This window comes from Ooceraea biroi, chromosome 4, assembly GCF_003672135.1.
Source record: "Ooceraea biroi isolate clonal line C1 chromosome 4, Obir_v5.4, whole genome shotgun sequence".
Classification (NCBI taxonomy): Eukaryota; Metazoa; Arthropoda; class Insecta; order Hymenoptera; family Formicidae; genus Ooceraea; species Ooceraea biroi.
Window position 1 is genome coordinate 17,375,311 of NC_039509.1, and position 18,448 is coordinate 17,393,758.

Sequence of the window (18,448 nt, forward strand, 5' to 3'; positions counted from 1 at the left end):
AAATCGAAATTTAAGTGCCGGTTGAGAGAAAAAACGAACAGATTAAAAAAATTAATTTTTTTTACATTTTTTAGATAAACTTTGTTCATGGAGAAAATAAAAATCCTGGTTTCAAGTATCGAAATATGCGCAGCTGTGGGTAAGTTCCATTTATTGCTCGTAATGCTCAGATTGCTCCTCATGCCGCTTGATTGGCGCTTGTAACGTTCAGCAAATGTTTCAAGTAAACAACTTCAGGGCATTAAATGATCGTTCACGACACCCGCACTGAGGAAGTGGGTCGGCGTTGAGAATTTGACTCATAATAGAGACCCATAATGATATAATAGAAACCCTTTAATCAGTCATGAAATAACGTTCCTGATTTTGATTGGTTCCGCCATGTTTGGGTTAATTAGTAATTAGCACTGTGAACGCTACAAGATACTTTCTATTTTTTCTTCTTTCAAATAAAAAGAAGAATAGAAAGAGTTTTGTAGCATTCACGGTGCTATATAAATAGTAAAACTATGGCAATGCATAACATTAAAGACAAAAATAAAAGTTTATCTTTTATCTATGTTTTATATATTTTTCTTTTCATTAAAAATACCATGCTTTGAAAATTGAATCTCCCGTCATGACTATTTTCGCCAAAACATGATATTGCCGATCTAACTTAGACCTTAAAATGATTCAAGGGTCACTAACCTATAATGCATTACAATTTATTATTTCGCAGTATGCAACTTGTATGTTTTTATTTTTTCGAGGAACAGGTGCTTAGTTCGTCGCTATATAGGGACTTTACATGCAGTCAAAGAGAATTCACTAGAATTTGAGTATACAAGATACATGTAACTAACACGAATAAACCTCTCGTCTGATTCAATTACAAGGCAAAAGATTCATACGAGACTCTGATATTTATCAATCTTAAATCTTGTAGAAGATCGTCGCAATGTCTCGCGTTTAACATTACAGATCCCGGGAAAGGGAGAGTTAAATGGATGAGAGAAACAAAAGTAGGAGAAAAATATCCAAGCGAGAGCACACGCAATCTCGCGTCAATCCACGCGGCACTCGCTCGCTTTCGAACGTGGCGCTGATTCGTAATCGCGGTGTCACGTGGTGACCACCCACGTTTCGGCTTGTGGATAAACAAGAAGAAAATATTTGTGCGCGCGATACATCGTTACCCGACCGTCACCCGACCGTCACCCGTCATCGCCGCCCTCGTCTGTTTACTGCCGGTTGTTCTCACTGACGCAGCTTTTGTTGCATCATTGTTGCCGGTCGAGCGAATCGACGACGCTTCGTGTCTCGTGCCTTTACAACCGCGGAAGCGGGAAACGAATCTCGGAGGAAGTGTCGTCTCTAACCACCACCACCGCCGCCGCCGTTGTCGTCGTCGTCGTCGTCGTTGAGGTCGCAACGAGACTCAAGAGGCATCTCGCGCGCGCAGTGTGTGTGTGCACGGTACGAGTTACCCGTATGTGCGTAACGTAACGGACACGCGCGGTGCCGTGTGCGACACACGCTGTTGGGTGTGTGTATATGTGTGTGTGTATCATCGCGCACGCACGTACGCACTCGAAGGCACTCCGGCGAACCCGCTGCGAAGCAGGAAACGACACACCGGGGCGGCGCGGAGAAAGGAGAGCTCGAGAAATAGCCGGCCATATTTCGCGCGGGTGTAACACCTCGCGTGCGTGTGCATACACATCCGCGCCGTGTACGTACTGACACTCTCTCTCTCTCTCTCTCTCTTACATGCTCGTCTCCCGTCCCGCCTCTGGTGTGTGGTGTACATTGTATGCGTGTGTGTGTGCGGTCTCTCGAGCATCTTTATCACCGCTCTGATTTTCTTTCCCCTCTCGGCTTTTTCTTCCTCACGCGCGTCTCGTCCCTCTCCCTCCCTCCTTCCCCTCCCCCCTCCGGCGCTCTATCTTTGTTTGGTCTCTCATTCCTCCTGCATATCTCATTTTCTATCCGTCTCTGTCTCGTGTCGCATTTTTGTCACCGTCTATAATCGTGTAGTAAACGGTACGGTGTCGTACGTTCTTACCGGTCTCTCCGCCGTGAGTTTGTTTTCTGGCGTGTACGCGCGCCTATTTATCTAGCGTATCTTGCCTGTCGATGTATCTTTCGATTTAGCGGTTATCTATTTATCCACATCCATCGTTGCGTCCCGCTTCTCGTCTCGCAGGTCTCCCTCTCTCGCGCGCTCGCTCCCTCTCTCTCGCTCCCCACACACGTCCGACTCCGCTGTCTTCCTTTCGTTCCCGTGCTGCTCTTAACTACACTACGGCTCATCATTCGCTCGCGGTGCTATGTCTACGTACTCTCGTACCCAGGAGAGCGACGCGTGGGCTCTTCTGGCGTTGAAGTCGGCACCGGCCAGTCCGACGAAGATGCAGTGGAACCCAGAGTCGAAGGGCGCGCCGATAGCGCGGCTCGAGGGCCGCGAGTTCGAGTATATGGTTAGGCAGCGGCGCATTACGATCGGCCGCAACAGCAGCAAGGGTGAGGTCGACGTCAACATGGGCCACTCCAGCTTTATCTCGCGGCGGCACCTCGAGATCTTCTACGACCACCCGTTCTTCTTCATGATGTGCAGCGGCAAGAACGGCGTATTCGTCGACGGAGTGTTTCAGCGCAAGGGCGCTCCGGCCTTTCAACTGCCACGGACGTGAGTTTTTCTACAAAATCTATTCGGATTTACACATGACCGGCAAATGTTCCGCGTTCCTTTCTTTCTCTCTCTCTTTGTTTTTTCGCTTCCTTTTCGTAATCGTAATCTGTTGATGAACATTGGGCGCAGTTTAGCGACGTTGTCCTAAATTGCACAAGTTGTTCCTGTTGAATGGCATGTTGGGAGCGTAGATTACATATTGTAGTTTGCTAACGCTATTAAAGGCAAGATAAAAAAAAACGTACTAATAAATATTGACACAAACTGTAATGTGTGACAGTTTTGTGGCACTGTAGCCGAGAAGAGTAATTTTGCTCAACTCTTGCTCGGACAGTAAATTTATTTTACAATTTCTTCCTATTGTTTGTTGTTTGTAGAGTCAAAAACTGATGTAACCATAGATGTAACATACTTCAACTCACTTCAAGATGGTGTAACTCACACTTCAAAGAGTGTTTAATGGTATTGCAGATGTACATTCAGATTTCCAAGTACAACAATAAGGCTGATCTTCCAGTCACTTGTGGACGAGCAAGAACAGAGCAACATTCGCGTACCTTCACCACCGAAACAAAGGGCACCGTTACCACCGTTGCGGATAAACATACCTGATACTGGATACAGTAGCCCATTCCCGTCACCCACGGGAACGATCAGTGCTGCTAACTCCTGCCCGGCCAGTCCGCGGGCCGGTCAGGGTAGACGGAACGTTTCGGCGGACCTGCACATGGTAGCAGCATATGTGGCAGGCAACGCCGCCGCGGCGAATGATTCTCAGAATTCCACTTTGGAGAGGCACAATATAGAGAGGCACGAAAGCGGACAGAGCTCAAGCAGGCAGATGAGTCCCGAGCCCGCGGAGATGCGTTACCGCGCGGGCAATAATTCTGGACCGAACGGTACCGCGCCACACTACAGTCCACCAAAGGACGACTCGAAACCACCCTACTCGTATGCACAGCTAATCGTGCAGGCGATAATATCGGCGCCGGATAGACAACTCACCCTGTCGGGCATCTATTCTTATATCACCAAGAATTATCCGTATTACAGGACCGCGGATAAGGGCTGGCAGAACTCCATTCGACACAATTTATCATTAAATCGTTACTTCATCAAGGTGCCCAGAAGCCAGGAGGAGCCGGGCAAAGGCTCATTCTGGAAAATAGATCCTCACTCAGAGACGAAACTCATTGACCAAGCTTTCCGACGAAGACGACAGCGTGGTGTACCCTGCTTCCGCGCTCCCTTCGGAACATTATCATCGAGGTAATGTCAAAGTGTTGCGCTGCAAAAGGCAGTTTTTCCTGTATTCGCGAATATTGAGCGGTAGTTGATCCTGAAGAGGCGTTTGATATTTTCACATTGTCGTAGGAGTGCGCCAGCCTCGCCGTCTCATGTCGGGATCAGCGGATTGATGACGCCCGAGTGTCTAAGCAGAGAGGCTTCCCCGGGTCCGGAACCGTATCCGGACAGTTTGGTACCATCACCGGCTGGGCAACTCGCGACGAGTCAGTCGGCGCCTGGTTCACCCGGCCATCCGTACACGTCGACATCCCAGTCGGCTCACAAAGGACGTCTGATGCAAGCAATCGTAACAAATGGCATTGGCAGCGATACCGGAAGAGAAGGTACGAATCCTACTCGCAAATTTCTCTCTCTGCTCTTCTGTTTTGTTTGTAAACGAGATGTTTTGTGCCTTACCTGTTGAAGTAGAAAAATACCTGCTGCCTGGAAATACTGTAGAGGACCATTCTTTATCTCCGGCTGGTCAGTACAGTCCAGCTCCCGTTATTGTACAAACAACGTATAATTACAGGTACGCAGTCGCCGTAAGCTTGCGTGTTCATGTTCTCGATTTCGCGTTTCGTCGACGCGATGATCACATCCGGCTTTTCTTTTTAATAATCTCACGTGAATTTTTTTCCGTTCTCGACAGTGGAAATTTTATTCCCGATGCTGGCGTCGGTGGGATTAACAAACGCGGTCACGAGGAGTCGGACAGCTCGCCAGGTTCACCAGCGCCGCTCGCAATCGTCGAGAGCCCTGAGCCACCCGAGCAGCCGATGCAGCCGAAACGTCAACGTATTCACGAGACGGACGATCATTGAATTGACACAGACTAGTATCTTGTTACGTAGAACATTACATTTACATTGCATTATTTGCCTATTGTCGAGGAAAACACACGTACACTGCAAACTTCAGTTTATTTCAACTGTATAACTGCTTTAGACTGCACATAATCGAGATTGAGCGTCAGTTCTATTATCTAAGAATTATCAAGATACCGTGTGCGTTGCGTATATGAATTAGCGAGAGAGAAAAAAAAGCAAGTTGACTTTTGAGAAGCGAGAACGACGAGAGCAGAACACTTCCTGTTCCTCTAGAATTCGTATTTCGATTGTACGTGATTATATCATCAGTCAATGTACATAACAGAAGATATATATATATATATATACATATATATACATATATATGTATACATACGGAGCTTATTTGGTCGTGAATTATTTCAAAATAATAACAATAGTTACTATATTGTGAAACATCAAATTGCAATAATGTGATGCGATAACGTGTGCCATTCAGCGTTTAGCCGATTTACTGAATACGCCAAGAAAGAAAGAAAGAAAAAAAAAGGAAACGCAAATGGGATGCAAATTGAATACAAGTAAAAGTATACGATTGATTTACGATCGATTGAGATCGACATTGGTTTTATTAGCGAAATGTTTTTCTTTTTGTTTTCACTCTACGACTTGCATCGACTCGATCGAATGCTCCATACTAAAGAGAGATGAAACATAGAATTTTATGATTATCAGTGTAGAGAGGTGCACTTTAAGCTGTCCACGTTGCAAGCAACGGGGAGACGAATAAAGAACTTGATGTGTGTAAGAGAAAAGTTGGGGGGGGGGGGGGAACTTGATGAGCTTTTTCGAAACGTTGATGATTGACGTATGGTCTCTGCTGGAGATTGTTACCAGAGCCAGAGGAAACAAAATAGAGCCTTATATTGTTTTTACATTTAATTAGCGTAAGGATTCGCGGTTTCACGATGTGAGGTGGAACTTCAACTCGAAGTGAGATGCAAACGGCTGCACACAGATATTCATATGTTCTATGAATTCAAGGAGTTCCCGTGCGCGCGTCGCGTGCGCTGGTCTTTTTCGGAGGGTCTTTCGGAACCCCTACCGAGGATGTTTGTCCGGATCTTTGTCATCCCCGAGTCCACTTGAATGGCGATTTTGCGTTACACCATCTAATGATAATACCTGACGGGTGACCAGACGGATGGTTCACCTAATCTTATCATCTAAAACAGTCTTCTTATTTTTGACATTATAGAAGAAACTGTTTCAGATAAAAGGGGTAAAATTGCTTTCCTTTTTAGCGAGGCCGTTGGTGGAGGGACGCGTTATCGTTAGTGACGAGACGATGCCAAACTCGTCGATTAATCGTTTCGCGATCGGTTTACTTCTTTCGTGCAATCGTAGCTAGTAATTCGCCGACCGTACCTCTAGAACGTCGGCATTAGAGGACGACAAAATATAAACGTAGACTTAAACGAGAAAGGGGAATGAACCATTGGATGGATTTGCGTTGTAGGAAGGATCGGGGATACACGGTGCAACGGGGGACGAGATGTGTATTTTTTGCACCTTCCGCGGGCGCGAGCGTTTATCTGAAACGTTATTTTTCTATAGTTGGAAATATAGCAGTAAAAAGAGGTTTTGGATGATACTGGTAGATGGACTACTCTCTGTACAGTGTTGACGTACATACGTATCATGAGTTACGTGTGTTACTATTATACATATACGTACATACGTGTGTGGCGAAAAAAAAAATATATATACATATATATGTATATGTATGTGCATATGTATGTATCGCAACAAGAATCAATATGTTTGTAGATGTGTGCGTGTATACATACACCGTCGTTCAATATCCTTACACATGTATGTGGGCGTATGTATAATATCGCAATAAAATTAATACTACATTGCAAATCTCCATTACGTTGAGTTTCTCTTGCGCCTTATTGTGTGACTTTCCACGATTTCGCACTCTTTCTCCGTCTCTTATTTCGCACTTTCCGAGCAACGTTAGCGCTGACGTTAGACTCTGATTTCATTTACTCGTCGTAAGCAACATTTGCCATGACGCTGAGACGATATAGAACCGTTCCTCGCCGTGTCTGCGTCGTGGGAGATTGAGCTCGCCGAGATTCATCATCATGTTAAATCTCGATTCTTGCTTGAGGAATTCTAAGCATCATCGATTAATCGACCGGGTCATCTTCCGACCACGTTATGCTCTGCTTGGCTTATCATTCTCCTTTTAATATTTTTTAATATTTTTTTAAGTGTAAAAATAGTTGCGCTTCCACGTCAAGCAAGTAAAGCGAATTCTACAGTGAGAAAGGTATAAAATTTAAGCTTTAAAATTTAATTGACTAATCGCGATTTCTTTTCTCACGCCCGACTGTGATTGGTCCATTTCTTACAGCTTAAATTTAAAGTTTTGTCTTTTAAATTCTCATTGTAGAAAGCGCTTTTGAAATCTCGTCGTTCTGCCGACTTCACCAGCAGGTGTCACTGCGATCTCTATGCGCGCGCGAGTCGCATTGTTGTGGTCCAGCCAGTTATGGCCGACTATGGTGGACTATGGCATGCTATGGCACTATGAGACTGTTCGTTATTTCTCGCGACTCGTCGCAACGTTCGATTAACAATCGCTTGAAGGAGTACTTCGATCATGGATCCAGGAGAACGGAGAGATGCTAATGTTTACGACCTCGTGACGCGACTGATCGAGCACACGTTGCGGAGGAATCGGCTCTCGGAGAACGGGAACTCCTACGTGCCACCCAAGAGCGATCTTAAAATAGTGAGGCGTCTCCGCTCGAAGGCCTACGAGATATTGTTGAACAAGAGCGGCAAGGTGTATGAGCGAGGTACGTTTACACTTGGAGTGCTCCTAGTGATGGACACTTTGAATGAGTGGAATAAAGTACACCAAGCTCTACATGGGTGTCTTGTCAAACGTCAACATTTTGTCAAGTAAGCTGCAACGTATTACAGAGAATGCAGGAAATTCTGAGATTGATCCCTTGGTGGTGGTACTGAAACACACCTTTGTGTTAAAATTGTCCCTGAGGCGCGTATTGGAGGCGGAGAAGTTAGAAAATTTGGTAAACGAGCTGTACGGTCAGGAGACCACTAACGCTGAGACTGTGATCCATTCCATTTTACGACTGCTGATAGAGCTTAAGAATTTTCAGGGTGACAAAGAACCTGCGTTGGTACTTATCTCCTTTAATATTGATTTAACGTTTGATTAATGATTTCTCAAGGTTCTTGGAACTTTAAGAAACTTATGCTAATGCTAATTGTGCTAGGATGTATTTCACTATGGGAAAGCCAATCCCTTCTTGCCTGAGGATGTTACACCTAGAAGTGGTGTGCCAATGTTTCAAACATATCCCATGGAATCCTTCATCTTGCCGGAAAAATTTGAAGCCATGTTGGGCATTCGTAGGAGATATGCTAGTCGAGATGTGTCAGCTAACTTTATTAGTAGAGTGTCTTTCGAAAATCAGCATGTATCCAAGGCCATACTGGGAATCGAGACCATTAGGTATGGTAGTGTTATACTTGCTGCGTCTATTAGAGATTTCTTTGTATAATATCTGTATGTTATAAATAAATAAATGTTATTTTAGGTATAATAATGCTGTTAACAAAGTTCCTTGCATATCAAATGGTACTGATAACACAACAAAACAATGTAACATGATTGTCCCCTTTTTAACTCACCTCATGGTAAGACTACATGCGACACAGTTATACAATTTTTTCTGAAGTTTGTATCTCTTAATAAACTGCGGTTCCTTTCAGATTGAACAGACAAACAAGTTATATTTATCTACCCAGAGGTTTATGTCAAACACAGTTTTACCTTGCGGCTGGGCAAAGTCCTTAGATAATCAAATAGAAAATCAGGATCATTTGCACGTTGTGCCTAACGACTCCAATCACAATTCCGCGAGCGAATCAAAATGCGTTAGAGACAACGTTAATTTAGTATGGGAAAAAGTACAATCGTCTCTCTCCAGTGATTGTCTCTCAAAGTTGCGAACGTGGGAGTGTCTCGGAATTCTGGAGTCTTCCAAACAGTCGTTATTCGTCACCGATCTGCCGGAGACAGCGTTGCACTTAACGAGGATAAGACAGACAAGTATTTTATCACTGCTGCCAAAGAAGGTAAAAGAGGGCAACGGTTTGCGGGAGCATATTGTTACAAAAATGATTGTACTTTTTGTGTTACAGGCGATGCATTCCGTGTCTTTAACGCGAGAGGTTTCACCTGAAAAATTCTTGTCAGACGTCAAGTTGTTGCTGTTCGGCATAGACTCGAACTGTTTTAAGCACGACCTCATGGTATGAATTTAACATACGACACCATTGCGAGTGTCTTGGCGATGATCTGTAACAGATTTTCTCTTGTATTCTCAGTTAGGATTTAGATTAGACGAGAACGTTACTGTGCGCGGTGTAAATTCGGAGACGCTGAGAGCCACCTGCGTGCAGGCGATTCAGTGGGGAAATAATTTTTGGTCCCTCTCGCGTCTTGTCACGCCCGATCCGCAAACCGGTAAATTGCAGCAGGACGGTCTCATATTCAAGGTACGTACATTCGTCCGCGGTACAACGTATGTCACTTTGTTATCATGCGATATAATTGTACAGGCAATGTGCGCCAACGTGAAAGAATTGCTCTTGTACTATCGCTCGGCGTTACAAAGAATCGTCGACCAACATGAATCCCACGGATTGTTAAGTGTACTGAAAAAGGTTCGTCCTCTGGCCCACCTGATCGTTGAGGTCGCACGGCTGTGCGATTACAGCAAGCACAGTCAATGTACCCTGAACGGAGGCAGCGCAATTTTGACGCATATTTACAAGGAGGTGACCAAAGTCACCAATCCGAAGGTCGCGCTGGTGTTGTATTCGATATTAAAGTCGTGCTGCGAAGTCTACTTTCGGTGAGATATCGATTCGTCCCCTCATTCTTCGTAAGAACGCAAACGTCTGATACTGATTGAGTTAATCACCTTCGCAGGTTACTGCAAAATTGGTTGTTCGAAGGAACATGCGATGACGTTTATGGAGAATTTATGATTCAGGCGCAGTCTCAGAATCTGCGGAAGAGAGGACGTAAGTTCTGGACGGAGAGTTTTGCGATTGACAAGGAGTCGGTACCCGGCTTCTTGTCCGAGTTGTCCGAGTCGATATTGCAGTGTGGAAAAACGCTACGGCTCCTGAAGATTTGTAATCCCAAGGTTATTTCTTATTATCGGAAATTGTTATTTTTTTATCAATTTTACTCTGAGCTTATAAAAAAGAATCCTGCAACGTTCGTCGTGTCGCTTTAGAATCCTGTGTGCAATGTGTCTGTCAACGCTCAGCCGGAAATAAAGGTTTGCCTGAGCGTGTCGATGCTGCGAGAGCAGCTCTTGAGGTGTCAGGAGTACGAAGGTAAATGCGAGGCGGCACTGGGACCAATCGTGTCTCTTTTATCCGCGATACAAGACGAGAAGAAAGCCGAGAAGGAGAGGGCCGAGCTCGTGATACGCGCGCAACAGGAAACATTATCAAGGATTACTAGTAATAATCTTGTATTTCCAGTTTTTACCGCGCAAACAAAAACACACATTTCACGCATTTTCTTATATTTAGAACAACGTGAAGAGCTTATCCTGAAGACCGCGCAAACTAAGCGAGAATTATTGCAAGAATTGAAACACCAGGCGGAGGAAAGTGCCTTGTATAAAGAAAAGGAGAAGGAGCTTGAGATCCTAGCTGACAAATTATTACTCGAGAAGATCAATCGGGAGCAGGAAGAGATGCGCGAGCAACAACGGGCAGAGCGGTGAGATTCGATACTTCGGATACGAATTACCGGGGAATGATCTTTGCGAGTTTCAATGAAACATTTACGATATTAATCGTCCTTATTACTTATTCCAGGGAACAAATTTTAAACTACTACGACAAATTAGCTGCCGACATAGAGAGCAATCGAATGCGATCCAATTGGCGAAAGGCGAGGATGAATCACTTTGAAAGACGAATAGAGTTTCTCGAATTTATGAAAAGGCAGGATAGAGAGATGTCCGAGAATATCGCCACGCCGAATTCAAACGAAAATCTAGTTGATGCTGACGTACAAGATATGAAAAGGCACGATAGAGAGACGTCCGAGAATATCGCCACACCGAATTCAAATGAAAATCTAGTTGACACTGACGCACAAAATATTCCTCTCTCACCCAGCATGGATATGTCCACGCGCGAAGTGGAAGCTGCATCTAGTCAAGACGAGAACAGCAACTTTGCGGAAAATGTAGTAACAGACGTAGATGCAACGGATTCTAATCGGAACGAGTCTAAGGAACATTTAACGATTACTGAAAGTGTGAGCTCTGAAAGTTTCGAAAGTTGTAATTCTGATAAGGACGTTGCATCGAATAAGGAAGTCACGACGAGTAAAGATTCTCCCATGACAGCGGATACGCAGAACGCACACCCGCCGCCGCAAGAATCATTACCGTTGAATTACATTTACAAGAAGAACAACGAGAGAAGCAATCTGCAAGACTTCCTGCGCGAGGAAGCGATGAAAAAGACTTCCGCCATTATGAACATTGCTAGCAAACAATTAACTTCGCTCGATACTTGTTTGAATAATGTCGTCAGTTTGGAAGACGACGATATAACGAAGAAAATTATCGGTACTATGCAGAGGCCTAAGTCCTTAGCTATCGGCAGGGTAGATAACATGACCGCGGCGCAAGCGAATAAACTCAAAGTCTTGTTGCAAGAGTACGGCACAACTCCGAATAATAATGAGTTTAGCATGTTTCCCAATAAACGGGAGATTATCAATCGCACAAATGTAAACGGCAATAACCAGCCTTTAATCGATGCAATCGTGCGTGGACCAATAGATAACGAAGAATGCTCGAACAAGACTAATAGCGCGGATAGTAAGGCGCAAGAGTCAACATTGAGTAACGCACAACAGCAAAATAATATAGACACGCCAATGTCTTGCACGACCGACAATCTTACCACGCTATCGCTTCACACCCCATTGTCGCAGATACCAAACAGCGATGATATATTCGCTTTGAATGCCGGCCAGGAAGTGTCATCTTTATCTGACACAGGGAAATCGATCACGGAGGAGACGTGTCTTGAGTCTCCGACAATTTCAGGCAATTTCAAGCTACCGAGCTTGTTCGGCGTCAGCCCCGACGCGAGATCGTCAGTCGCGTCGTCGTACCTGACCATAGCCGACGTCGAGATGATTGATCACACCTCGCTTCAGGTGTACTTGGAGAAGTCCGTCATCATTCCGCTGCAGATACAGACGCGGCTGATCAACCACGCGATCATCAAGTACCTGCTGAACGAGCACAACATGCTCTCGCACCTGCACAGCCTACGTAGTTACTTTTTCCTGTTGAACGGCGAATTCGCCAAGAGCCTGACGGACTCGCTCTACTCCCGCCTGTACACGATATCCGCGCCGATCGAGCTCTTCAATTCTGCCACTCTCACGAACCTCTTGGAGAAGGCGCTAATGAACTCGTTCAGTAACAATTACGCCAACGCGGAGCTCTTGAGTCTTTCTGCCATTGACAAACCATGCCAGTTATACGTGAGTAAAGCTTGACCGGATGTTCTTCGACTGCTAGTACGTGATACTTGATTCACGTGATTTTTTTTGCCGCAGATTTCAGATCCAAATGTGCTGGAATGCCTTTGCCTCAATTACAAGATATCGTGGCCGTTGAATATAATCTTTGATGATACGATGATGCTGCAGTACAGCAAGGTATTCAAGTTCTTGATAATGACCGGCAGAATGGCGTGGGTGCTGCAGGAAGATTTCAATATAATGAAGGTGGAGCGGGACGCAATTAATTCGCACCAATATCACAAGGTAAACCGTCAGCGGCTGCATTAGAGAAAAATTACGAAATTATCGCTATCCGCTTTGCTATCCACAGCTGCAGCTGTACAGGCATTCCATGACCCAGTTCATGAACGCACTGCACAATTATCTGACGTGCAGCGTGTTGCACGCGAGCTGGAACGAATTTGAGAAGGATCTGCAGAACTGTCGGACGATAGACCAGATCTATCTCTCACACATGAATTATATCAAGAGAATACTTTCAAGGTAGACTTTTTTTACGCACCCTTGTCCGAAACTGCGTACTCACGTTTCGATTTAATTTTCAGATGTATGCTCAACGCGCGCGGTGAAAAGATGCGCACGTGCTTGATCAATATCTTTAAGATCATACTGAAATTCCATAATCGCTTGAGATCGCAAGCCTGGACTCCAGGCTGCGACGCTGGTCAGTACGGTCATCCGAATTTTAAGAGCTTGGAACAGATGTACCAATCGTTCTGCGAGTGGCGGACGTACATGGCACACGTGGCGCACAAACTGGCTACTAGCGGCTATCAGCCACACCTAACACACTTTCTCAACGCTTTGAATATAAACGACCTGTACGACTTAACGACGAAGCAACAGTGACGCGACAGTGATAATTAAGTTCCATCATTAAGTTCATTCACGTCTTCTTCCATGTATATATATATATCGGTGTTCCGACATAATGTAACACGCGAGTTGTCTTTCTTTCTTACGAGTTACGCTCTCTGTTAAACAATAATTTAGTTTTCGAGAATGCTTCTTTTTTTTTATACGTATTTATTTAGCAAAATGAGTGACGAGCGCCTAGAAATAAAATTGCTTACACAGACATCGATGATACATTTGCTACATCGAGAACCTTAACGCAACGACTGCACAATCTGTTTTCTAGCTCGGGATGCCTTCTACACCTTTGGCATAGCAACTTTTCGGTATTGTGCAACTCGATCTGTATCTCGGTTGTCGCGGACGATTTCACCAGCGTGATCGCCGAGAGTTGTAAAATCTCACATAATTCTGACGTGGAAGATTCCTCATCTCTCTGAAGTATCTGTAAAGGTGAGCGAAGATTCGATTTTGTTAGAATTACAATGATTTATATAAATTTAAAAACTGAATGTCTTACCGAGAGCGAGCTGTAGTCATCTTCGGGAGCGGTTACGATGCCCGACAATTCCCATGTATTACGATCGGCCAGCGTGTTGACTCTGTTTCTCAAGTTCAAGGCGGTCTGCACGTGTTCAGCAATTTCCGGCTGATACCAATTCTCTGGCACTTTGTACTCCGTATGATATAATGGCACTGACGCTGTAAGGCGCAATTTATCGATAACGATAAACCAGTGCAGGAGGCACTTCTTCTTCAAAACGATCATCACTTACCCAAGTTTTCAGGATGGTGTAGCCACACCTCCTCCGCCAAGTGCGGGACAATCGGCGCGATAGACCTCGTGAGCACGGTCAGGACTTCGCGCGTTACCTCTACCGCGGCCAGACGTGTCGGCGATGCCGCTTCGTCGCAGTAAAGCCTGTCTTTGATCAAGTGACAATACTCGGCCGATACGACGTTCGCCAGATAATGCGTTATCCGCTTGCACAATTGATGATACAAGTAATTGTCGTACAAGGATTGGATCTAAGAGACAAAGAATTGGTATTAAAAATGGCGTGGAGTTTTCTTCCCGTTTTCCTCGAATGTATTAATACATCTCTTGGGTATAATTACGTTCTTATTGTACTGATGCAAAGAATGTAGCATGTACTTGTCGAGGTAGAAATATTCCGGCTCGACCGTGATTCCCTCACAGTACGGGTGCAAGGCGCCCAGCAGGAAGCGTAAGATCATGCGCAATTTTTGTACAGACTCGTGACTCTCGCGTAACAGCGCCGTCGTGACGGGGACCTGAGTGTGCAGGCAGCCATGGCTAGCCACCCACCACCTGTCGATTTCGCTTTCCATTAACTATTTCATCGGCTTGTAACTGAACAGGTATTTTAATTATCACGGATAATTGACCTGAGAGTGTCGACGCCGTACGCTGGATTTTTGTTGGGGTTTTCTTCACCCTTCGTGATCAGTTCGGGATTCACGACATTACCAACCGACTTCGACATCTTCGCTGCCTTATCGTCGACGATAAACCCGTGTACGAACAGTGAGCTTCAAAGAGAACGGTTTAAGTGAAATATCTCTGTCTGTGTGTCTATCGCTCTTTTAAGTGATTACTTAATTTCACACGTTGCACAAGCTACCTGTAAGGAGAACATTCTTGGAGAGCGATGGATGTTAGTAATGATGACTGAAACCAACCGCCAAATTGATCTATTCCCTCTAAATACAAATCGGCTTTGCACTTCGGCAAAACGGCCGACCACGAGAGACCGCTATCCAGCCAGATATCCATGATATCCTTCAAGAAATGTAGTCGTGCATTTTGCAGTCATGCATTACTGACATTCGGCAAAATCAGTAAGGAATCAACAATTCGTACGTACATTCCCTCTCTCCCAGCCGTCTGCATCGTTCAATTCCTGCCGAAGCTCGCGGCCGATCAATTTCTCGATCGGTAGCTCCCACCAGTAATCGGGACCGTGTCGCTCCATCAGTTTGCACAATCTGTCGACCAGTTTTCTGCAAGCAGGAGGTGCGTGCAGACTCCGCTCTCGCCACGGAATTAATTAATCATGAAATTCGAGTCACCTGCTCGTGTACGTGTCGCCAGTTTGCTTATTGTACAACACCGGTATCGGCGTTCCCCAGGCACGTTGTCGGGAGATGCACCAATACGGTCGCTGCTTGATTTGAGCAAGCAACGCGTTCAAATGCGTTTCTTGCTCGTTCTGCTTCGGGTACACGCTCAGGTTCGCGATGCTGTCCTTGTATGAGGAAAACAGAAATGAATGAACACAGTAACAGGTCTGCTTCGGAAGAATCCAGCCGACTTACGATCGCTTTCTGCCTGATGGACCCGATGTCTATGAACCATTGGTGACTCGCGCGGATGATCACGGGCTTCTTCGTTCGCCAGTCGTACGGATAACTGTGGACAGTTGTGTCGAGATGCACCACGTCCGCACCGATGTGATCCAAGACCCTGTTGCCGCCGTCGGTTAACACGTCTAAGCCAGCAAACCGGTCGCCTGCTTCTTTGGTAAAGCATCCATCCTCGTCTATGAAGGATAACTACAATATTAATTATTAATATTAATATTAAATTATGCGATTCGAATGAGAGATTAAAAGTGAGAATTAATCAGATGAATGATGGCTCACTACTGGTATGTCGTTTTCGAGCGCAATGAGAAAGTCGTCTGGACCGTGAGCGGGTGCCGTGTGAACCAATCCGGTGCCGACCTTGACCGTGACGTGCTTTCCGAATAAAAATGGCAAACGTTCCTTAGTGACGGGATGGAGGTACTTGGCTTCGGTCAAATCCTGCCCTGTCATTAAATCATCTTTTGTAGTTCACATACTCGTACGCGTGAAACATGTAAACAGCTGGATGCTACCTTCGATGGTCGTAAGAATTTTTAGCGGTCCAATCTTCCTCTCAACGTCTGCTAAGCACTCCTGTGCGAGGATGTATCGATTCCCGGAGTTATCCTCCACAACGCAATAGGGGATGTGGGAAAACGCTATAGCCTGATTAGCTATTAACGACCATGGGGTCGTGGTCCAGATCAGAGCATAGAGCGGTCTATCTTCCAGGTTTCTCAATTTCGAGGGCAACGTGTCGAGTTGCATGCGGATGATGACGCTCTTGCTCTGATGGAATTCGTTATACTCCAATTCAGACTCTGCTAATGCTGTTCTGCGATCATCAGAGGAAAGAGCTTCCGTGAAAATGTTTTTCAAGGGCTACAAAAACTTCCTTGGAATCGATGCACGAACAATAGCAGTTGGACTGTACCTGGAAGAGGGCGACCAATGCACCGGCTTGAAGGCCCGGAATATGAGCCCCTTCTGGTGCAAGTTTACAAACTGCTGCAACTGATTCTTTACGTACGACGTGTGATTCGTGAAGTAACATCCCGACTCGCTCCAGTCAGCCGTGAGACCCCACGACATAAAGACCTGCCTCTGCTTCGCTACAGCGTCACTCGCGTATTTTCTAGCTACAATACAAAGGAATGTCAGAGCGATGTAGACCAAGCGTGACACTTGTCTGTTGTGACATACCTTTCTGTCGAATTTCTAGTGGGCTAACGCCTTTCGCGTTACTGATTACTTTTTGCTCAATCGGTAAGCCGTGACAATCCCAACCTGGGACATAATGCACCCTTCTACCTGTTATGATTTTGCTGCGTAGGGTGATGTCCTTAAGGATCTGAGGGTGAATAAAAGATGCTTTCCGTAAATATCCATGCAACGAAGAACCATTAACTTAGAATCCTTTTGTATATACTAACCTTATTGAGAGCATGGCCCATATGGGGCTCGCCGTTAGCGTACGGTGGTCCATCATGCAAAACGAAATCCGGCTCTGGAAGATGTTTTCTCTGCCAGTTGTATAATTCCAGGAAGCCACATTTCTATTGTGGCAGCATATTATTATTGTTCGTACCGATTCGTGAAGTTACATATTAATAATTAAAATTAGTAAATGTAAGGTTTAGCTCACAATAGAGGCTCACTTCTATTAAATACTTATCCATCTCCACTCTTTTCTTGCCGCTGTGTCGCGCCGGGAAATTGGTTTGCGGTAGTAACACGGTCTTCGTGTAGTTCTGTTTCGCGGCTGTCTTTATGCCCCTTGCCAGCCACCACGCGTGACAAAATTCTGCGTAAGTGCGCATTATGAATTCCGTCTTTTTGCCTGCTCGTATCTGTGCAAGAAATGTGAACATTATTTAAAATAAACTATTTTGCCTATCCTAACCTAACTTCTTGCACGATTTCATCGCGATTTGAAGGCGCAGTTCTACTCGTATACGCATGCGCGACATTTTCAGGTGAGGTTAATCGTCGATAACAAGTACTTTTGGGATATCGATGTCTCGAATCGATATATGTTTGCGCGGAAAAAATTAGGATATCTTACGCAGATAATTTGTACATTTTTTAAGTACGCTGCAAGGGGCGGTACAAGTTTTTATACATATATTAAATATTTCTTTAATATTCTTGATGTCTTAAATGAGAGAAATGCATCTTTGCCTTCGTAGAAAAACGAACGTGTGTTTTTAGGACAGCGGAAATATAATCGATCTCATATAGTCGTCTCCGGTTCCAATTTTGAAATTGTATCTTCAAATTATATTTAATACCTCGCAGTTACGCGTCGTTCGAGTGAATTGGCTTTCCTAGATGAGAAAACTTCCTTGCAAGTTTCCAAGTTAACGATCTCGAGATCTTGATATTAACGTATCTTAATATTAAGGTATGGAGGGAATAATGCGAATTGAACCGAGCCAAACTGAACTAAATAATCTGCGGATTTCGCGTTTCTTTCATATTTCGCTGGTAGCAGCGGGAAAATTCAGGCAAAAGAGAGGGAGACAGAAATTTCTCTTGATTTTCAGCTTGATATCCGGCAATTAAGCACCGCGTACCGGGCCGGGCTGACGCGACGCGGACAATAGATGAGCCAGCCGGGGTAGCCTTAATTAAATGGTAAAGGCGACCGATTAGTTGGCGAACTCGCGATAGTGGAAATTTATGATACCCAATGCACCAGGTCCCGCGCTCTGCCTTCTTCCGCGCCGCCCGCCCTCGTCGCGTTGGCCTTCTTCCGCGGACCCG

At 45.1% G+C, this 18,448-nt stretch overlaps 3 protein-coding genes across 5 annotated transcripts; 2 read left to right on the forward strand and 1 right to left on the reverse strand.

Moving 5' to 3' along the window:
- The first annotated feature begins 670 nt into the window (after positions 1-670).
- LOC105282459 (forkhead box protein K2) lies at positions 671-6,691 on the forward strand. Of its 3 annotated transcripts, XM_020032663.2 has the most exons (6): positions 673-1,714; positions 2,337-2,671; positions 3,146-3,943; positions 4,049-4,305; positions 4,388-4,493; positions 4,614-6,691. In XM_020032663.2, exons 2-6 carry the CDS (start codon positions 2,394-2,396, stop codon positions 4,783-4,785), a joined length of 1,611 nt encoding a protein of 536 aa, XP_019888222.1. In that variant the 5' UTR covers positions 673-1,714; positions 2,337-2,393; the 3' UTR covers positions 4,786-6,691. The 3 variants fall into 3 exon arrangements, with proteins under 3 accessions (XP_019888209.1, XP_019888222.1, XP_019888220.1); XM_020032650.2 differs by having other exon boundaries at positions 671-2,671; XM_020032661.2 differs by lacking the exon at positions 673-1,714 and having other exon boundaries at positions 2,280-2,671; positions 4,391-4,493; positions 4,614-4,785.
- A 152-nt stretch (positions 6,692-6,843) lies between these two features.
- LOC105282475 (gamma-tubulin complex component 6) lies at positions 6,844-13,537 on the forward strand. Its single transcript, XM_011344444.3, has 15 exons — positions 6,844-7,643; positions 7,771-7,991; positions 8,088-8,326; positions 8,412-8,511; positions 8,587-8,952; positions 9,019-9,129; positions 9,205-9,375; positions 9,439-9,734; positions 9,812-10,031; positions 10,125-10,356; positions 10,429-10,621; positions 10,720-12,415; positions 12,491-12,700; positions 12,768-12,940; positions 13,003-13,537. The coding sequence occupies exons 1-15, from the start codon at positions 7,445-7,447 to the stop codon at positions 13,304-13,306; spliced, it is 4,731 nt and encodes a 1,576-aa protein (XP_011342746.2). The 5' UTR covers positions 6,844-7,444; the 3' UTR covers positions 13,307-13,537.
- Positions 13,476-17,652, reverse strand: LOC105282480 (isoleucine--tRNA ligase, mitochondrial). The gene is made up of 15 exons (XM_011344457.3): positions 17,341-17,652; positions 17,116-17,238; positions 16,886-17,033; positions 16,617-16,821; positions 16,216-16,517; positions 15,980-16,146; positions 15,653-15,889; positions 15,407-15,582; positions 15,202-15,337; positions 14,959-15,116; positions 14,723-14,866; positions 14,432-14,645; positions 14,089-14,341; positions 13,833-14,014; positions 13,476-13,757 (listed from the first exon to the last, which is right to left on the reverse strand). The coding sequence occupies exons 1-15, from the start codon at positions 17,551-17,553 to the stop codon at positions 13,527-13,529; spliced, it is 2,889 nt and encodes a 962-aa protein (XP_011342759.1). The 5' UTR covers positions 17,554-17,652; the 3' UTR covers positions 13,476-13,526.
- Between the last annotated feature and the right edge of the window lie 796 nt (positions 17,653-18,448).